This window comes from Mastacembelus armatus, chromosome 12, assembly GCF_900324485.2.
Source record: "Mastacembelus armatus chromosome 12, fMasArm1.2, whole genome shotgun sequence".
Taxonomy (NCBI): Eukaryota; Metazoa; Chordata; class Actinopteri; order Synbranchiformes; family Mastacembelidae; genus Mastacembelus; species Mastacembelus armatus.
In genome coordinates this window covers 4,514,206-4,536,065 of record NC_046644.1, presented here as the reverse complement: position 1 = coordinate 4,536,065, position 21,860 = coordinate 4,514,206, and the positions used below count along the sequence as shown (strand labels likewise).

The 21,860-nt window shown below is 39.4% G+C and overlaps 1 protein-coding gene across 13 annotated transcripts in view; it reads right to left on the bottom strand.

Annotated features, from left to right (window-relative positions):
- Positions 1–21,860, bottom strand: part of tcf4 (transcription factor 4) — a 215,194-nt gene that overhangs the window by 48,098 nt on the left and 145,236 nt on the right. For 2 of the 13 annotated variants that reach the window (XM_026296712.2, XM_026296713.2), the window contains exon 1: positions 14,413–14,729. The exons of the other annotated variants lie outside the window; for them this stretch is intronic. In XM_026296712.2, coding sequence (XP_026152497.1) covers positions 14,413–14,481 — 69 coding nt within the window. In that variant the 5' untranslated portion in view covers positions 14,482–14,729. Of the gene's footprint in view, positions 1–14,412; positions 14,730–21,860 lie in introns of those variants that run through there. 13 annotated transcript variants of the gene reach the window in all.

Genomic DNA, 21,860 nt, shown 5'->3' with positions numbered 1-21,860 from the left:
CAGTCTGATTTTTATTTCTATCTATCCTCAGTTAACAAGAATAAGTTCCTTTAAAAACAGACAGAGGAAAATCGTACCAATTCAGAGATTTTTTTTTTTGTGAGTTTATGATGTCACAGATATGGAAATCCAAGTTGGAAAAAACAGTACACACACACACACACTGATAAATTCAATATGAAAAAGTCTGAAACTCAACAGAGAGTGAGACAATTCATAACCTGATCCAGTTTAAATGTCTTTTTTTATCCAGCATGTCTGTTCCTGTTTGTTCTGAAGTATATGAGGACAGACAGAAAATGTGTGTGTGTGTGTGTGTGTGTGTGTGTGTGTGTGAGAAAGATGGGCTGATTCCCACTGAAGAAATATCTATTGTATTCTCCTGCCACTTTCTTTGAGATGTCAGAAGTCAAAGGTCATGCCATTGATAAGAACTCAGGAAGAAAGTAAGAAAGAAAGAAAAGGAAATCACCAGAAGGGCACAACAGGAAGGCAGAAAGTAGAAGAGATTTGGGAAGAAAAACACACAAGAGAAGTGATGAGTTGGTGTTGAGCCAGCTGGCCACCTGACAGCTAATTAAGTGGTTTTATAAATAATCAAATGATGAAATAATTAACAATCTCTAAGTTTCACACAGACACAAAGAGAGAACATTTCTACTGATTGTTTTATAGAAGAAATGCAATGCACTGTCCATTATAGATTCACACATATGATGGAAGGTTATGGGTCCCATCCCTGAATTGTATATACAGCAGAACTGAGCACTACAAACAGGTTAGACAGACTACACTGAAAATACAGGCGCCAACCTGCAAAAAGTCAGTTTACCTGAAATCACTGCTTCATAACTGAGTGCACCTGTGATTTCCAATTAAAAATTGCATGAACAGAGCTATGAAAGAACTTGTGAACATCACAGTTTTTAAATTTGATCCTGGGCTGTGTCTAATTCAACAGGGCTCCACAGGGAGAGGAAATGCCTCAACAAGTACAGTAAGTAACTAGAGATTTCATAAAGATCACAGAGGGAACAAATGCATCAGCAGATACTCAGCATAAGCTGAAACACATGGGGTAAAGGAGGAATAGTGGCCCACTTTACAAACAATTCACTACTTACACAACCTAGGACTAAAAAACAGGTAAGTGCTTCTGACATGGACAAGATTTACAGAATTACCACCTTATTCTTCTCTGTATTTGTAAAGTGTCATCTACTGTAATCTAATCTGAATTTATAGATGATGATGGCAAGTTTGTACTGCATACCCACATGAAAACTGAATGAAAACATGACCTCTAGTGTCAAGAAATCTATTTCAAACATGACAATGATCCCAAACACAAATGACTACCACCTGACCAAGTGTGTCCCCTGACTTGAATGTAAGAACATCACTGGAGTATTTTAAAATGAAAGTAGAGCAACAGCAAAGAGCAGCTTGAAGGACTCATGGAGGATCCATGCCCAGGAGGATTGAGTCTGGTTGGAGGATCATCTTGTGACTAGGGCTGCAATGAATCTAAGGAAATCAAGGAATTCAATTACAAAAAATCCTCCAAGCAAATTCTTTGCCTTGAGGATTCGTTTAATTACTATCACTTGCGTTATCGGGCCTGCTCTGCCTAGGGATCATTGTTCCACACGGACCGTAATCACTGTTGCACAAGGTATTTCAGTATTAAAAGTTGGTGCTATGGCAGAGAGCAAAACCATCCGTAAATTGTAAAATAGAACTGGCGTACCACAACAGCACTTCGTCAATGCTTCATCATCTGAACAGAAAGCATCCAACTGTGAACCAGACAGGTTCACCCAGCGGAGCTGACACAAGGTAACGTCATCTCAAGGTAACCTGTCCGTTCTGTCATGAATTACACAATAGCATTATCGTTTAAAAATGCAAAAGTCTATTTTATCCGATTACTCAAGTAATCTCTGAAATATTCCATAGAATATTAGAATACTCGACTCCCTTAAGCTTTATCTTGTGACCTCTATCACTGCTCTAAAGGGTTGAAAGAGGTTTGAACCATTATCAAAACACTAAAAATCCAAATTAAAAGAGAAGAGACAAACACGCAGATTGAAATACTGAGAGGCAGAGCCCATCATTTTGATTGGTCGTTTGCTGCCACTACATTAAACGCACTCGTCCCTCTCTGATACACTCACACGTACACACAAAATGAGTTCTCTCAGCTGGCATGGTGGCAGCCGGCCCAACAGCCAATGAAAATACCCATTGCACGGCAAATGGCCAATGAGACCACTGCTCTCTGCAGCAGTCAAGCTGTCAGGGTGAGAACAAGAGTGTATGTAGGTGGTATGACCCCCCCCCCCCGCCCTCAAACATACATGTACATATTGATGATTGTAGTTTTTCTACTCAGACAATTCATTGTCATTTAAGTTGGTCTGTAGGCTTGTCCAACCATGAGTTTATTTTTTTGTTGCATTTGTCTTTCTCTATTCTGTCTTTTATCGTCCTGTATGTTTTTCTGTTTGATCATTTGTAAACTGGTAGTTATTCCCAATGAACCTGCTCCCACAAATAAAGCATCATCAATAAATAATCACTGTGTAAATAAATTAAAGTGGTGACACACACACAGAGTTGTGAAGGTCATGAGCCAAACGTGTACGTAACCTTGAATACACATGGGCTCTCTGGCCTGCTGAACTGCTAAACTCTGCTGTAAAATACTGACAGATGTAAAACACATAAAAAAGATACGATACTTTTGAATTTTCAACAGTGTCCATGCTTGACTCATTGCTGTTTTATGATGAGATATTATCTAGACCTGTGTGGGTAAAATCTGGGTGGATGTTATATGAGTATGTGAGTGTGTGTGTGTTTCATCCTGCTTTGTCTTCATTGTCTCCTTCACCTCCTCTAAGATGTCTGCCCTGGCATTTTAATCAGATTTGTGGATTCCAACTCAGAAAGCTGGAGTGTTACAAAATGACCAACGTCACCATAGCGCTGGGTCGCAAGGACACAGTTGCCGAGGCAACGTGCCGGCGGGCACCTAAACCGAGCCAAAATCTAAAATGGCTGCCGTGGCATGTTAATTATTGAAGAGGTTGCAGACGGAGAGTCAGGAGCAGTGAGCATGGCTGCCAGTGGGATGCTAGGTCACAGTGATCCTGTTGCCACGGTGATGCAAGCTGGTGAAGAGTGCCCGGGTCTCATTCAACGTTTAACATTGCAACAGGGCGCAAGCACTAATCCAAAACCAAACCAAACCAAACCAAACCAAACCAAACCAAACCAAACCAAACATTAAGATGGCTGCCGCAGGAAGTGAGTGACAACAAGAAACACTGCACCTGCTGATTCAGGTTGTATGTCAATGACAGTCTGAACAGGAATAAACAGAAAATTCTAACTGTAATCTATCCAAAATGAACTGTGGCTCATGAAGCAAACTGTAGGAGAAAAGATAGGTGTCATCAGATAAAAACATTTATCAGACAAAACCAAATTTAACAGAAGAACTAAACAGTGGTGTTTAAACTAAAACAAGAGTTTTACAGACAGTAATTTTATGCTGATCACTGTAAGTTTTTCTGTCAAGCATTTGCTAGTTTTATTATAAAGAAAAAACAATAATTATTTTGTATTTACATTTGAATTACCATTGCAAAAATCTGTTTCTTGTTAACCTATTGATTTCACCTAGCACAAAATCACTCTGAACTGAACAGTCATGTTATATGGGTGAAAATATGCTCTGCTGCAACCATTCAACACGATCAAGCACTACAGCAAACAGCGGTATTAACACTGAGTAATGTCGATTCAGTTTGTAACCAGTAATCTTTATAATGTTTATTTAAAATATGCATAGAAATATGTTTAATAATATAAACCTATGGTAACGTAAACTGTAGAAGTTCCAGTAGCCTTTTTATACACTTTTTTTTTTTACACATTTTTAAGGACCACAGAGCCATTTTCAGTTTTACCAATCCAAATAAAAACATGCCTCGCACTATTTCTGTGCAAGTAAACCTGCTCTCCTGTTTTTTCCCCTTCATATAGTTTTACAGTAAAGCAGAAAATACCAGCAGATCCAGAGAGAGAGAGAGAGAGAGAGAGAGAGAGCACTAACGGGCTACACACAAACATACATTAACACACTTAATCCTTCATCTTCATTAGTTTGGCTCACAGGATTTCACCCTTGATCTCTTACTGTAGAGAGAGGCCTTCAGCCTTTAGACTGTCTGGCTACTGCATTACATCAGTGGACCTCTATATACCATCTTTACAGCACCATCATGTGGGATCATCTTTTTAAAGGGATCTGAGAAAAGTTTGATGGTGTTGACAGACTGGCAACTCATGCAGGTTGCAGTTGCGTTACCCTGCTAACCTACACTTATTGGAGTATCTATGAAGAAGAGAAAGTTAACTTGAATGCGCCCTCGTGCTCCCCAAATCTAGAATTAACTATGATGGCAGGTTTGTGCAAAACAAGTAATGGAAGCTTCAACAATAAACTACAAAGCAATTTAAAAGTCAGTTAGTTAATGGAACATGTTTTCTTAAGTTGTTGATATCATCTGAACAGAATTTAATCATTTGCTGCACAGCTTTATTGCAGTCCAACAGTCATAACCACTATACTTCTGTTTGATCCCAGCTCAAAATCAAAAGAAAGAAAGTTTGTGTGCAAAGTATTTCAGAGAAAAAAGCAACATTAAATCGGTAAATAGAAGCCAGAGGATGCAGAGGGCCTGATGCTATTTCTCCAGGCTTCAGAGGTTGTTCCAAGAGCCTGACAGCTTAAATAAAGCGCACCTTAACCGCTTCAAACAGAGTGGACAGTTGCTCTGAACATCTGATTCTGATCCCATTCAATCTAGTGATCCATAAAAATGTTAATAAGGCTTGGAGCAATGGCCTCCTGTGCAGATTGATTCACTGCACAAAATCTGCTGATCATAATATCCCTGGTCTTGTTTCCACTAGGCCTGAAAATTCCTATCTACCTCTATATCAGTGTCTGAGGCTAAAACAACAGTGAATCAATAAAAAGAGAAATAATAAAGCCATGATATTACAACACTGTAATCTGCAGATTGTTTTCAATTAATTATGTGGTCTACAAAATGCCAAAAACTTATTGTTTCCCACAGGCGGAGGTGACATCTGTTATAATCCATCCTCTGAACAGAAATAATGTCAGTAATCAAAAAAGTTCATTCAAAAGTAACCTGGACGTGTGACCCCTTGAAATGCACCACAGGAGAAGCAGTTTTCAGCAGCAGTGTGGAGACAAGGCCGGTAAGAGGCCCTAATAGCCAACATATGGAAACTCAGTGGTTGCCAGCAACACAATCAGGACTGCATTATTTGGCCCACACTGGAATAATAAAGGAGCTAGATCAAAGAGCTGATTACTTCAGAACTGCAATGCTGCAGGATTTTTTTCTGTTTGTTCTTTCTTTATGTCGGTCTTTATTTTCTCTTTGTTGTATTTGACTCATTCTTCCTCTTACTTTCTTTGACGAGGTAAAGCCCCTATTTTGAGCAGTGTATGGGAGCTACATGGCATCTTTCAGCATGGTTATTGATAAAAGTCTGATAGATAGATAGATAGATAGATAGATAGATAGATAGATAGATAGATAGATAGATAGATAGAAACTTGATGGACTTGATATCTGTGTGCCTGTGTGTGTGTGTGTGTGTGTGTGTGTGTGTGTGTGTGTGTGTGTGTGTGCGTGTGTGTGTGTGCGTGTGTATAAGACGGCAGATACCAGCTTATATTGACTTCCACATGAAAAACAAATTCTTCACAACTAAAAATAGCTCATGTTGAGTTTCGCTTTGGTCAAAGGTCAGCCAGTTTAACATAGAATAAGGCACTAATGCTGCAGGGTGCATTCCTGCACATTAAAAACAACAATGTTCAATGTTCATTTGTACACTGTTCTTTGTAATAACAAAGTGAAGGGGAACAAAATGCTGTAAGACGTGTTTCTCATACAGAACAAGCACAATGAAAGCAGAAGGATGTCTGCAGGTAACAGAGTCAGACTGAATCACTTGAAAGATTTCTGAAAATCAAATACAAATAAACTGATGATGTGGACATGCAAGAAGGTTGTTGTTTGACTCTAAGCGTGACAGAGGGGTAGTGTTGAGAGCAGATTTTAAAATATACAGCTGCTCTCTGATGCTCAGCTTCCCAGATGTTAGTATTTTGGAAGAAATAGCAAAGTAAGACAGGCAGAATAAAACAAATCTAAACTTCCTTCTGTAACAAAGGCTTTTATAATGTTAGCAGTACAGTTAGTATATAAAGAAGTTTGGTTTGAGCTTAATTTATTTCTAATCTTGTGACAAATTGTGACAAAGAGAAACACAAACTGTTGTCTTTCACAGCTTTCCTCTCCTAGATATGTACAATGATTGGATTGAATTCAGTGATTGGATTAAAAAACTGCCCTGAAATTAACCTAACCACAAAATGTTTTTGCATTCAAGTGTACTGATCCTCTAAAGATTGTTGGCTGATAGCTGACAATAACGTTAAGGCTTTACACGGAAACTATTGTGGAAAATGAAAAATTTCCTTTATATGCTCCGACAATTTTTAAAAAGATCTTTATCACAAAATTCCAAATCACAGCTGACACATCAAATAGGACACAATAAGTGCCTTGAGATGATTGTACTGTGATTTGGCACTATACATATAAAATTGAATTGAATTGACACAGTGAATACGACCGCACCTGAAGGCAACACCAACATCAAAGACACGAAAACACTCATCCCCCTCCTTGACTGAACACCGAACTGAACCTCATGTACCCTGTTACTGAAGCCACACTGCTAATAGAATATGTTAGCTGCCTGTGCTAAAACACATCCTACGCTGCCATTCAGCTGTACCGCACTGCATTGTGTTACACTTTTGTTGTGTTGTTGTTGGTGTGACAGCTGTCCAGTGTTTATCAGCAAGTCCATGCAGCCTCCCTACAGCTCACCGCAGCATGACTGACCCACTAAAGAACACACAAGCACACACACACACCCTTAACAAAATGACAGCCACCCCATTTTCCACTTTCATAATGAAGACTGGGTGGGTTTTATATGTGTGCGTGTGTGTGCAGACAGGCTCTACACTGTGAACAAGTGTGGCAGCTCTGGTTTAGAGCAGTGGTGGTTACACAAATACACACATACACATATACACACAGAGGACACACAGCTTTTCTTTATTCTGTCGCCAAAAATGTTAACTTACTTAAGCTTGCCTTTCTGCTGTGAAGCCTGTGCTAGTACATATGAAAATAGGCTTTACCACACACACACACACACACACACATACAACAGCAAATCAGCCATTGACAATCACCCAGCTAACAGTAACAGGAGTAAGGGTCTAAGCGACAGAATACCCTTCATCAGAGAACCATGTAGCACAGAAAAACACAGCACAAAGAAATAAGAGCTAAGTGATAATGTAGCACACACCGTGTTTTACAACAAGACATGCAAAAAAATGCAAAATTATAGAATATGGCAATCACTTCCTTTAAAAACTATTAGCCGGCTAACACAGGCAGTGTAAAAGCAGCTTGATTATAGGCACATGTAGAATTATTGTTTTATTTCTTATGCTACAGACACGATGGGCTGATACTACTTTTCTTTAACATTTATTCAAGTCAAAGCCACAGTGGCATCGAGCAATGAAAATGTAACAAATTTAGCACAGTCACCAGTGTACATCTGTTTCTGGATTAATTTAATACCATTTGCTGATATTAAAATGATTCCTTCCAAATGTTTTAATCTTGATGACAAATCCTTTTCATTTGTTCGCTCTTTTTTGTCAGAAATATTCAGGTATCAGTACAGACAATTAGACAGGATTACAGTACACACTGATTTTGAACTAATGTCACATGAGTAGGTCACAACCAGCAATGTAAAGAAATGAAATGGGGAATGTACAATCAGCAGGTCAAAGTCATTGTCTCTAGTCTCTAGCCCTCCAATATGGCTAAAAGGCATCTGTGCCCTGAGAGCCTGCGTGGATCTACAGCCAGCCAACCAGACACATGAGCCATCATCCACTGCTGCTACCGCCTGTCCCTGCCTGCCGGCTCACCTTGATGTTCAGAGGTTTGAACAGGCTGGCAGACCTTCAGTCACACACTGGGAATCAAACCTGCACCTCGGAGAGGGAGAGAGAGAGAGAGGAAGAGAGAGAGAGCTTCTCTTCCCATGGACAGGTCAGGATGGAAATTCTGAGCTATCCAAGGAATGCCGACCCATTACGCTCTGCTATGGTCCCTTATGGGACACACACACAGATGACTCACTGTTTCACTATGTGTGTGTGTGTGTGTGTGTGTGTGTGTGTGTGGACATGCACACATCATTTTGGCAGCTGAGACCTTGCACATTAAGGTCAAGGGTTTACAAAGACAGAGAGAAAGGAAATGAAGAGTCTTTGTTACACAAACTGTGTACAATTTTTTGAGAGGCTATACTGTAAAGATAAAGGTATGTATCTATATAAAAACCAGTGATCAGCTGCAGTGCAACACATTTCTGTCAGGTGCTGGTCAAATGCAGGCAATGCAAAAGAATTCAAATGAAGACAAGGGGGCACACACCAAAAACTCTCATGATTCGCACTCTCAGTATCACAGCTGTGATTTGTCCTCACTTAACAAGTGAGCCGCTTGCAGAAATAAATACCAAGATATTTCTAGATGGAGTTTTGATGTCTAACTAGCTCGCCTTTCATAAACGTATGTAGGCTTATCTATAGGATAATCTGATATCAGTGTGAATTAATTTAATTGCTTCTGAGGCCAGAGATTTGTAAAATGGCCATTAAGCAAGCTTCTACTAAAGATATATCACAAAAATGGAATGCTATATGCCTGAAAAACTATAAAAACACCACATATGTGTGTATGATACACTTCAGGCCTATCGTAATACAGGCTGCACACCACCACACTCAACTAAAACTGTACATGGGAAGCTTAATTAAACACTAGAGTTTAAATAACACAGGATGACTTGCATCAAATGAATCAGAACCTCCCAAATTTAATCTTAAAAACATACAAAACAGTGGCAGCTAGTAGTAAAAGTAATCTTACTCCTTTATGGAAGATTAAACATAAAAACGTCACTATCGCCAACGCGTCAGCAGCCTCTGACATTTGTATTGTAAACATGTGACAGCTATGACATCACTTATGACCCCAGTAATTACCCTTTTCGATACATTAATAATGAAAAGCAGAAATGTAGAAAAAGTCATGAAAGACAGAACAAAATGTCGAAAGTAAATACTGACAAACATCACTTGCCCAGAAAACAGACTGTAATCTGCAAAGGAAATATTTTCATCAGTAAAAATAGATATTCTGAATTTTTTTAATAATTGTACATTCAAAACAAAGGACTATGTTTGAACTCTTTATCAGCAGCTGGACTAAAACAATTACAATGGAATGTTCATTATTAGTAAATCTCCTGGTTTAATGTTGCATAATCTGCTAAAATTATGGAGCCCACAAAATATTATAAAACAACTGATTTTGTATCTTATGAAGTGATTAAAATGTTGTTTTATCAGAAGTAGAAAGGATTAATTGTGTTTTAATTGTGTCACAAATGTCATAAACACAGAAAAATGGATGTGGAGAAAAGAAACACACCTTTCAAAGCCTCACACAACTCCCTGAGAAAGATTACCTTAATCTGAGGTGGGCAATGAACACATCACAGTGTCTTCTGCAGCGTATGTGTGTCAGCTTCAGCTTGTGTATCAGTGTGTGTATCAGCTGTAGCAGCATCAGTGTCACATAATCTGATGCAGAAGGATTAAGTTTAAGCCTGAACGGTGTGTCAGGCTTTAACCGGACGGACAACATGCACGCACACACACACAAATCAGACAAGATAATAATGGTATGGTCCCTGAACCTTACACACACACACATGCTTTTAAGGCTAACTGCATCATGGTTGTATACAAAGAAAGGTTCAGGAGAGTGTATCAGACACACACTGATTTTTATCGTACATACACAGAAATCATATAAAACACACTGTAATGGCACTAATATATATATTACAAATGTTATAAAAAATGAAATACATACACCAGCTTTTTATGAGATAAAATTTAACACAAATATGAAAAATAATGACACACATTTCTGAATTCACACACACACTCATATAGCAGTGGTTAACATAAAGTTTATGCTTGTACACAACAAAAAGGACACATAAACACAGACATTTACAAACAAAACCACACAAACATTAAAACTGGCCTTTTTGAGTTGTTCCATCAGAGCATCTCACGCAGATAGAGATGGAGGATTGCACACACACAAACACACACGCACACACACACACACAATGCTTCTATTTATAAAGTTATAATTGCATAACACGCTGTGCTCTAATTCCAGCCTACTGAGTACACAGGATGTCCACACACACTGGGTTCACAATGACAACACACACACACACACACACACACACACATACAAACAGAGTTACTACTAAAAGTGGCTTTACCATGTGTTTACTCCTCATATACAGAATAAAATGTACACAGAAACATGTCTGTATGTGAAGAAGTAAATAAACAAATAAATATTAAAACTAACACACACATGCATTGTTTTTCTATTAAACAGCAGAATTGGTCCACAAAAACACACTGCTGATTTGCAGATCCAATGTTGCAGACAGTTTTAGTATTTTTTATATTTTCAATAGAAGATATTTGTAAATGCTCTATAACAGCGCACAATCATTTCTCTAAATTCACTCCTACTTATTTGTAAAATTTGCAAAAGCCTTCCTTTTAGAGGCTCATATTTTTGTGTACATATGTGATTTGATTCTCGTGATAGTTTGAGTAGAAAAGACTATATTTATAAACATGTAAAAACATTTATATGAGAAAATTAGATCAGCAGTCATATGTAATTTTATCCGGAAGCTTTGGGTTTGACCTTTGACCCTTGACATCTGCTGACCAACAGTGAAAAATTAAAATATGAAATTAGAAGCAAAAAATTATTCTTTCTACTAGAAATGTAAATATGAATAAATATGCAAGCCTTTTGCAGTAACTGAAAGCAGAAATCAGTTTGAATAAATTAAAAAGATATGTTTTTGTATGCAACTATAATTGCAGTTCATTCACAAAAACTACAAATTTCATTTAAAATTCATTAATTCTTTTCACATCCAGAGAGAAGCAGCAAATACAAAGTAAATTGCAGACAAAAAGAATCATCAGTTTAAACTTTGTGTTTCCTGTAGCTGCACATTGACAGCAGACTGCAGGATTTTGGCAGGGAGCTTCAGGACCCTCCTAATTAAAACTTGCTGAATATTCAAATCCTGTGTTAGCATAACAATAGCCGGGTGGTTGGGCCGGCTTTAAATGAGGCCTTTTGTTTTATCCGAGCTTTCTGCTGCCTCATTAAGCCACTGGAGCTTAAGTTAGCGAGCCGACAGCCGCTAACCGAAGCGCGGGCCTCGGCCCTCACCCTCCTCCTCTCTCCACCTTCACCCTCCCCCCCACACTCTCCACAAACCAAACCTGACTGAGCCTCTTCACTGTTCGGTCTCGCCAGGCCGAGACTTTCCGCAGTCTTGCCTGTGTGTTTCTCTTCTCTTCTCTCAAACATGGCCTGCTCTGCCCACTCACTCCACATTTCTACCTCCATGACACAACACCCAAGTTGAATCTACTTTAACACAACCACAGGCTACAAAAACACCTCGATCCCAGCAGGGTAAAGCCACCAAACAGCACTGAAAACGGGACACAGCAAGACAAACAACATTGCTTTATTACAACGATTCTTGTGTTTGTGTGTTTTTTTTCTTTGTGTCATCGGACGGCGGGTGTAAACAAGCTGTGACACAGAAAGACACAGTGAGATGGGGGGTAAAGTGAAGACAGAAAGGAGCTTGGCATCGGATCAAGACCATGTGCCATCCAGTAGCCAGCCACCAAACAAAGCAGAGGTGCCATGCCGTGTCCCGTGGCATCACCAAAGTAGAAATCTTTGGCTCTGCGAGAAGCTTCTGTGATACAAAAAAGGCCATGAACTATGGTGAGAGAGCAGGTACAAAAAGCATAAGGCTCCAGTGGCAATGGCCGACAGTGCAGGGTTGGAGTGTTGGGCAGCCGTATGGAGGCCGGAGACCTGGCCAGCGGCAAGCAGACAGAGGACAACTGTTGGCGAGCGTCTGTGGTGGCAATCAAACAACAGAGGCTTTGTCTAAAACCATCTGAACACTGATTACTGCTAGTTCATGTCTTTAACAAGTAAAAACTACAAAATATAAAGTTAGAAAGACAACCAGATTATCATAACACCAGTTTTTAGTTTTTCCTTCTATTTGTTCACAAAAAATACTATAAAGGACATTCAAAACACGGGTTAAATCTGAGAAGACTTCGAAAATATTAATTTAGCCATAAGGAATAAATCTGATCTGTTTCTTAAATCAAATACAAATCAGAGTGATTGTAAACACTAACAAATATGCAAAAATAAATTTGTTTCTGGAAAATATATTGATGTATTTTCAAAATAAAGCAATTAATAATGAAATGCATCTTTGCTGTTTTTTTTTAATACTGAATTTAGTGGACATATTTTCTGTATTTAATCATCCCATAGGGTCCTTAAACTGCAAGACTTCAGACTTATTATTAATTTAAAACACTGTGACTATTACTGCAAATAGAAGAAAATCTGGGCACAGAATTCTTTATTGGTAGTTATTCCTGCAACCCTGTTGTCATTTCTCCTCTGTCCTATCTGTCATTTCCTCTTTCTTTTCTTTAAGCTGAGGTAAATCAGCAATTAGGAGTCAAAGGTGAGACAAAGACAGACAGGTAAGGGACAGAAGGTTCGCTGACAGGTGGATCCGTAGGAAATCCCAGCCTTTCATTTGCACCTGTGACTTCCAGTCATTCCTGCTTTTTACACCAGATAACCTGTGAAATTCACTCACTCCTGCTTTCCTTGCTGCTTCTCATTTCTAGCCTTTCCAGCCCGTCTCTCTGAATCACTTCACCCTGCTGCTTGGGTCTTACAGGTGGGACTTACTGGGAGACAGACAGACAGGTTCACAGGAGGTCAGCAGCTTAATGGTGCTGGATGACTTTCTCAAATGTGTTATTCTCTTTATTTCCAGCCAACCGTTATGATTTAAGTTTTAACTTTTAGAGCTCATTAGTATTTTTTTTAAAGAATAATATGTAGGCCTACTATATTAGATATGTAGAAATATAAAGAGATATAGATGGGCTGAGATAAAGTGGATATTCCTTTTCAGAATTTACTATTTACTATATTTTTACTATTTTGCAGTAATTGCATAAAATAGATAGCAGAATATACGTAATGACAGAATATTACTGATATTAAATATTAAATACCAATTTCTAAATGGGCAGATTTATTTTCCAGTTTTGCCTTAATTGCATTACCGAGATTATGAGTAAAATAACGGAGCGTAAAAGGCAAATACAAACGCGGATTGAAGGCCAATTATGACAGGAAAATCGAAAATTGAAACATTTTTGTGAGAACAGAAAAAGTCCTTGAATGAAACACAGAACGATACAAATCCCAAAACCACATGTGCCATTCCATCTGAGACTGAGAGAAACAAAACATTAATTCAGTTCTACGATAAACCATCTATTTTGCTGCATTTGTGTGCATTTGTAAAAAAAAAAAAAAAAAAAGAAGTACGCCACAGAGAAAAACGGAGATAAAACAGTGGGGTTATTTCTCAAAGTGTCTGACGCGCAGAAACCGAAGAAAAAATGAGAAAATTGTTAGATTTGGGAATTTTTTTTTCAAGTCTATATATACATTTGTTTTTGTGACTGAGGTTTCTCGGACACAAACACATGCACACACATTATCACATTTCACACGGCTATGTCCAACCCATTTATCTAAGCGCTACCGCACTCCACAGCAGCTACTGTCACTTTCCCCCAGCTTCACGCACACACGCGCGCACAAACACACACGCACGCACTTATTCCCCCTGATAAACAACAGCCATCGTTGCTTTTTCCAAAAATACCCGCCGGCCCACGGACAGGACAGGGCGCGCAGTTCGTTCGCACTTGGAGACGCGGCGGCGAACCGACGTGCTGTTAAGGTGCTGCGTAAAAAGCGACACTCTTCACCTTCATACCTCCTCTCTCTCTCTCTCTCTCTCTTTCTCTTCTCTTTTCTTTTCTCTCTCTCTCTACTATTGGTCCCCTCTCCCCGTCTGACTCCCAAACCGTCGCGGAGGAAGGCAAAGAAGCGGCAGAAGGGATGAAGGAGTGTGTCTTACCGCTTTGCCGTTGTAGTAGTACATCAGTGAGCTGCCTGTCATCCCGGGGATGGTGTACGCACAATACATCGTTTCCTCTCCTCCGCAAAAAGAAGAAAAACTCTATTTTCTCCCCTTTTCTCTCCGCGCGTATCTCTCTTTTTCTCTCTTTTTGGGTTTTTTAACGCTCCCCCCGCCCCTCTTCTTTTCTTCTTCTCCACCTTTCTTCGTGTGCGTGAACTTTTCGGTATTTGTTATGATCTTAAATTCTCGCCGCTCCGCTCGCGTTTTTTTTCCCAGCCGACAATTCCTTCAGTTGCATTTTCCCATATGGCCGAGCCGAGGCACGCGGAATATGCAAAGTAGGCAGAGAGAGGGAGAGAGAGAGGGACAGAAGTGCCCCTCCCCTTCTCTCTCTCCCCCTCGCTCTCTTCACCCCGGTCTCTCTCGCACACGCAGTAACGCGTGCACGGAAAACGCACGGAGCGAGATATTGAAAATTAGATCGGGTGCATGCAAACGTGCTCGCGTCTGTATGCTCGCGGACACGCGCGGGACACTCTCAACTTTGGACAGTAAGTCTGGAAAGCCGCCCCTCCCTCCGTCCTCGCGCGGAACAGCAATCCGCCGCGTGCCTTTGAACTGAGCCCAATATTCACTTTTTCACCGCGCGCTTCTCCTCCTCTTTTTCTCCTTCTCCCCCAGCTTCCTCTCCTCTCTTACTCCCTCGTCCTCAACCTTTCCACCTCTTGTCTTTCCCTTCCCTTCCTTTTCTCATTTCCTCCTTTTCCATTTACCCTCCTTTACTTTCTTGTTTCCTCCCCTATTGTCTCCCCCCTTTCCCCCTGTTTTTTCCTCCTATCTCCCTTCATCCTCTCTTCTCATTTCCTCCTTTCCTGTTTACTCTCCTATAATTTCTTGTTTCCTCTCCCATTGTTTCCTCTTCTTTTACCTTGGATATATTCTTATCTTCTCCCCTGTCCTTTTTTTCTGGCATTGTAATCAGATGAAATACAACCAAAATACCCCCCAGCTGAAATTTGGATTTTGAGCAGTGGCTGGTCAGAGATGTGCAGAGTTTGTGTGGAGTAGGTCTGTTTTTGGAGCAGCGGCTAACAGCATAGATCAGTCAATATGGGTTTGGCGATTTGCAGCTAAGAATTCATTCAGTCATGCATTACACTGGAGAAAATTTCATCCATTGAAGTTATGTTTTTTTTTTTTTTTTTGGCATTATACCCTGATAGTCACTGGTTATATTTTCACCAGTTTTTACAGAATTCCACTTGCTTTACTGTGTGAAGTGTCAAGTCTTATTGTGCAGATTTCCAAGTAAGAGGCTATATTGCATGAATGGTGGTTATTTTCAGTTTAATCATCTCCAGCCACATTCTAAAAATTTGACCTTTTTTAAAGTCTATAAATGTCTTATTCATACCTTTAATAACACATGAATCACAATTTTATAACTCTTGTAAAGTATTCCTTACTTTTGTTTTCCTCTCTTCTCCACAAGGACCTTTGTGATGTAAACTACTTGGGATGATATAATATCTGTTCTGTATTACTCTTCTACCCTGCCCATGAATTAAAAGTTACATATTATATCCTTATATTAAACATATTATTTGATTTATAGATTTTAATAAGTAAAAAGTAAACTCTTGAATGATTCAATTCCTGTATTGAAATGAACTGCATGGCTGTTTGTTAAATTCAAATTAATTTCCTCTTGCCCTCCTCTTGTCCGTACTGCATTTTTCTTAAATTTAAAAAAAAAAAAAAAAAAACCCAGCCCTGTACCCAGGGTAACTATGGTGTGGGTTGCTATGGCTACTTGCTTCCAGTAACCACCTGATGGTGGTGCTGTATCTGGTTATCAATTTTGAACTCACACGCCAAATGTGTGACTGACTGCAACCACTGGATTTGTTTAAACTATTGTGATTTTAGTTTAGTTTTTTTTAATTTGTTTTTTTAAACAAAAAAATGGATCAGTTTAAAGGATGCAATGCTCAAACTCCAACTGGCTGATAGCAGAAGACATAAGTACTTTCAGAGCTGATCAAATGTTTGTCTGAGTTCTTTCCTGACACACTATTACTTATATCATCAGCTGAGACTGTTTTAGGCCTTTTATCTAAATATAATATATCTAAATACATTTTATATAAATATAATTTTGCTAAATGTTTATTTGCAACATGATCATCATGTTTCATTCCAACTGATTGCATGGTGTTAAAACTAAAAGGTCAACTTCAAAACACCACAGGGACTTTACTGGAAGGCTACAGACATGCAGTCATGTGTACAAACCCAGAAATACTGACTCCCCCAGATGTTTCACAGCACTGAGTGTGATTTCTCCAGTTGCTCCAGAGGTTGTTTCAGTAGGCTTTATCTGTTCTTTTTTGGATCTGTCCATAGAGAGTGGCACAGAAATGAAAAAAGGTTGGTAACACTGAGGGATTATTTATCATGCATTTACAACCTAAAATTCAGTGACAATGTTAAATTGAATACTTCAATAAGTAATTCTAACTGACGTTGGTTAAACTTGCAATCTCAGATCAAACTTGCGAAATGCTGGGGGGCTCATGACAGACAGATTTTAAAAAGAAATGAGGCAAAGTTTAAGTATTTCAGTGACTTTTAGTCTCTATGAGTTATGCTCTAGTAATTCTGCAGCCTACATTTCCCATAATGCATCCCCATTAGACTCTACCGGCCTGATAAATGCCCACATTATTTAAAACCCAGTTTAAAGACGCAGGCTTTATATTATGTTTTTTCTGAGTTGAGATGATTAATGACATCAGTAACTACATTATGCAGCTGTTAGATATATGGAGGCTGACTGACAGGTTTCAACTCTGATAAGTAAACTGATGTTCAAGAGTAAAATTGGTGGAGTGCCCCTTTAAAAAATAAACTGAAATAAAGAGAGAGAGACAGAGACAGAAAATTAGTGAAGGGACGAGAAAGAGAGGGATACAGGCGGTCAGACAGACATTGGCTCAATCTTCCAAATTTCATATTAACATCGTCATCGTTCATCCAATTCAAACAAATAATAGACTCCAAAACAAGTGAGCAGACCTCCCAAACCTCTCTCCCTCTTCCTCAGTCATTCTCTCTATCTCTCTCTCCCTCTCTTCTTTCAGTTTTAATTTGATTAAAAAGCGAGCTGCAGGAAGGGGAGGGAGGGCTGATGCACATCTAATAAGTGGACCATCTGTCTGCAACGCTGGCTGGCTCCCAGCATTGTACCCAACCAAACTGCATGGGAAATGAAGGGAGAGATGGAAGGATGGTGGGAGGGATGGAGGAAAGGAGTGCAGGGGGGATAGAGAACCCAAAAGAGTGACCCGGTTGCGGAAAAGAAGCAGAGACAGCATTTTTAATTTTGTCTGATGCTTGCGTGGTCAACAAACTTGCAGAGGAGATGAAGAATAAAGAGCAGAGAGGGAGGAGGAGAGGAAGAATGAAAGACTGCTAAAAGGAGGGCATTAGGGGAGGAGAGAAGGGATGGAAAAAAGATGAGGTGATAAAGAAAGGGAGGGAGAAGTGATGACAAGACAAAATAAGGGAGGGAGGGAGAGAAGAGGAGAACATTAAGGAAGAGTGGAAGAAATAAGCAAGAGGGTAGAGGAGGAAAGAAGGGAAGAAATGAAGGGAGGTGAGGAAACAATTAAAGAAGGTGAGAATGGAGAAAATGGAAAATGAAGAGGAAGGGGAGGAGTGGAAGAAATGGGAGAAGGTGCTTAAAAAGGAGGCAGGAAAGAAGAAAAAGGTAGAAGAAAAGGGGGCAAGAAGAACGCAGGTGAGAAAAGACAGCAGGCGATGAGAGGATAGGTAAAGGAAAGGAAATACGCTGATAAAGAAGGAAAGGAGAAAACAGGAAAGGAAATAAGATGATGGGGAAGGTGCTAGGAAAGGGAAAAGGAAGGGAAGGAGGGAGGAAACAGAAAAGAAAAAATGACAGAAATATAGAATGAAAACAAAAATCAGAGAGGAGAGGTAAGATAATATGATAAGAAGAGGAAGGGACGGGAAGAGAAGAAAGAAAGGAAGGAAGGGGAGAAAAGGAAAACAGGAGAAACAGAGGAGAAATTAAGATAGGACAAGAAGAAAAATAGGGAAGGAGAAGAAAAAAGACGAAGGAACAAATGCACAGGAGCTGGTGGTGTAGTGGTAGTGTGCCCGTCCATCTATGCAGGGGACGCTGGTTCAACTCCCGAACCGGCCGTCGTATAACCTGCATGTCTTCTCTTGCACTCTCCTCTAATTTCCTGTCTTTCTCTGCTATAAAGGCAAGAACTGCCCAAAGTAATAATAATAAAAAAAAGGAATGAATGTGTTGTATGAAAAAATGATGGTGAGAGAGAACAGAAGTAAAGAAAATTCCATCTCCAATCCTACCTTGCTTTCTTCTTCTCTTTCCTCAATATTCTCCTTCCTTCTCCTCCCCTTTCTCATTCTTAATCTCTCCCTCCCTTTACCCACTTCCTCCATTTATCCCTTTCCTCCTTGTTTCTCCCTTATACTTTGTCACTCTTTTCCTCCTCACATTCTCCCCCCTCCTTTCTTCCTCTTCTCCCCCTCCTCACTGGCAGTGTAATGGCAGTTACATTATGATCTTAAATTTCATCCTGATTCCATGCTGACACGATTTTCCTTCACATTACAACACACAGTTGTCAATCTTACTCTGTTTCTCTCTTTGTCGTTCTCTCTCTCCTGTCTCAGCATCTTCTTGGCTCTGTCTTTTTTGTCTTTTCTGATTTCTTTCTCTTGCCCTTGTAAGAAAAAGAAATCCTCCACTATTTTTTCTAATTTCCTTGTTTCTTTCCTTTCAATACCAATTATTGCTTTATTGTTTTCCTCTTTCATTCTTTTTTTTGTTTGTTTGTTTGTTTGTTTTTTTTGGAAAAACTCTCTTGCACACATAGAGCAGTATTGGCCTAAAGGCCAAGAGCTCTTTCCCTCTCTCTCTGGCACTCACACACAGTCCTACACACTCAGCACGATTACACTTTGTTCACATCACACAGCCACTTCACCATCACTATCGGGGGCCTTTGATTTGAGCCTTTTTATGTTGCAGGTCTGAACCGACAAACAATAAAGTTATCAACAGGACACCACAAACTCACACACACACACACACACACACACACACACACACACAGGAATATAAGGTACAGACACTTTCATTTAAAACAGAGGCACATTGAAGTGCTGAAAGGGTGATTAATAGTGAGTGAGACATACTTCTGAAGTTAAGAAAGCAGAGGAAAAAAATCCTTCACTTTCTTATCTACATGTTTAGACATTTTTTTCTACTGTCAAAAGCACTCCAGGTAATTGTTGTTTGTATTCATGGATGCATGGGCTAATCCTGTGTGACTTTTCATTCTGCACATACAACATTAAATTAAACAGTATTCAGATGGCAAAACTGTAATAATCATTCACTCCATACGACCGTTCCAGTAGCAAATATACTCAGTGCTTGTCAGCATACTACACAAACACACTACACAAAACAACAACTAAAAAGTTTGTGCAGGTGTGGCAGGAAGTTAAGAATTCATAAAAAGACTTAAAAATACCTACAAACGTAAGTACTTTTTCAATGAGGAAATGAGCAACATTGACATGCCAATAATTAGCATTTCTGAGCATTATCAATCCTGACAATATATGACAAATCTAGCTAAAACATGTAGTGACAATGCTCAATAGACAATAAGGCTGAGAGACTCGATCAATGACAGTGACAGACTAAAAAAAGAGACAGCTCATTGTCTCTCCGGTGTAATCAGGAGAAAAAAACCTGACATGGCCTCAATTCTGCAGAGAAAATCAGACACTAATTTTCCTCCAGAATACAAACTCAGTAAAAGAGCAAGAGAGACAGAGGGAGAGTACTCAGTGTTTGGAGAGGGTGTGTTAGTGTTTCTGTGATGTGACTGTCTCAAGAAGGTGTGTGTGGGTGTGAGTGTGTGTATCTGTGTCTGGCATCCATCAGAACCACAGCTTGCTGAAAAAACAGTAAGCACAGTGCAGAGAGAGAGAGGGAGAGAGAGGCAAACGAACGAGTGCTGTTGCACACTAATTATGTATGCATGATTTAATCTGCAACTCAATAATATGCAAATATATTCATATGTTAGTTTCTTAATTAAAAATGCAAAGCAGCCCTTATGGTGATTTTTCTGTGATTTTTTTTTTTTCAGCCTAACAAACGGAACATTTTGAGAAATTCAACAAATTGGAGGGAAGTGCTCCGGTAGGGGGTTAACAAAAAAAAAAAAAAAACTTCCCACTTCAACTTCATGTAGTTTGGGAATAAAGGGAGAGGTGGAGTGGGTGAGCTGGAGGCTGGAGTGCTGAGGACTTGTTGAATGTTGATGATTTTCGGAAAGTTACTTTAAAGGTTGGACATATTGTACTGGAGTTTTCATAACCACCAATTTCTGACTTGTAAACAGCAAAACTAAAACCTCTGAGTGCTGCTTTTATAGCTAGCTCAGGACACAGTTACATGGGCTATATCAGAAGGTAGAGACAAACAACCTTGTTTAAGTTGGAAGACTTGGTTAAATCTAGCTGTGAAGTCAAACAAACATGGATATCTCATCCAGGCCAAAGTCTGCCTGACAAGGGACTTAAAAAATAATTTAGTCAACACTTATTTTGCTGGGGTTTATAATGATGACTTCTCACCCATGCTATGCTAATGTTACAATTGCATGTTTGAATCGCCATCTACTCTATAAGCACTACCTTCACAAGGTGTTTCAAGATTTGCCTGGAAATTCTTCCATCAGTCCATTTATTGTATATTAAATATACACATCAAGACCAGACAAAAGGTCTTTTTATACATATAGTGCACAAAGTCCAAAGTAACAACCTTAAGAGTTCAGAAGGCAGAGAGTGGGAGGATGCAATTCGGTGGGATACTAGTGTTCTTGCTGATATCACTGGCTCAGCATGGTTCAGAGAATTACACTTCAATACACCTGCTCTGTGACAGTATCTCAGCTCAGTGTCTGCTAACAACCCAACCACTTTTTCAAGATTTCACACATCTCACAAATAAGATGTGGTCAGTATATTTTTAATGAATTATTGTAGGACTGGCACATAGAGCACAAGGAACCAAACGTTCAAGAGACTACTCATTAGTAAACATGAACCTTATCGCACATTTAGTCAAACTGATCTAGAAATAAAAAGGATCTTGACTAGAATATTCTCACAAATTTACTAGGCAGAACACATCAGGGAATTTGGATCACTCTTGGCTACATGTTTAAATATTCAGGTAGAAAAAGAAATTACAGATAGGCTCAGTTGCCTCTTGCAGGCTGTTCACCATTTCAACAGTAAAAAGTGAGACAAGTTTCTGGGGCCTGACTTGGTGCGAAACGAGCTTTCATCCTGCTGGGCTGTTC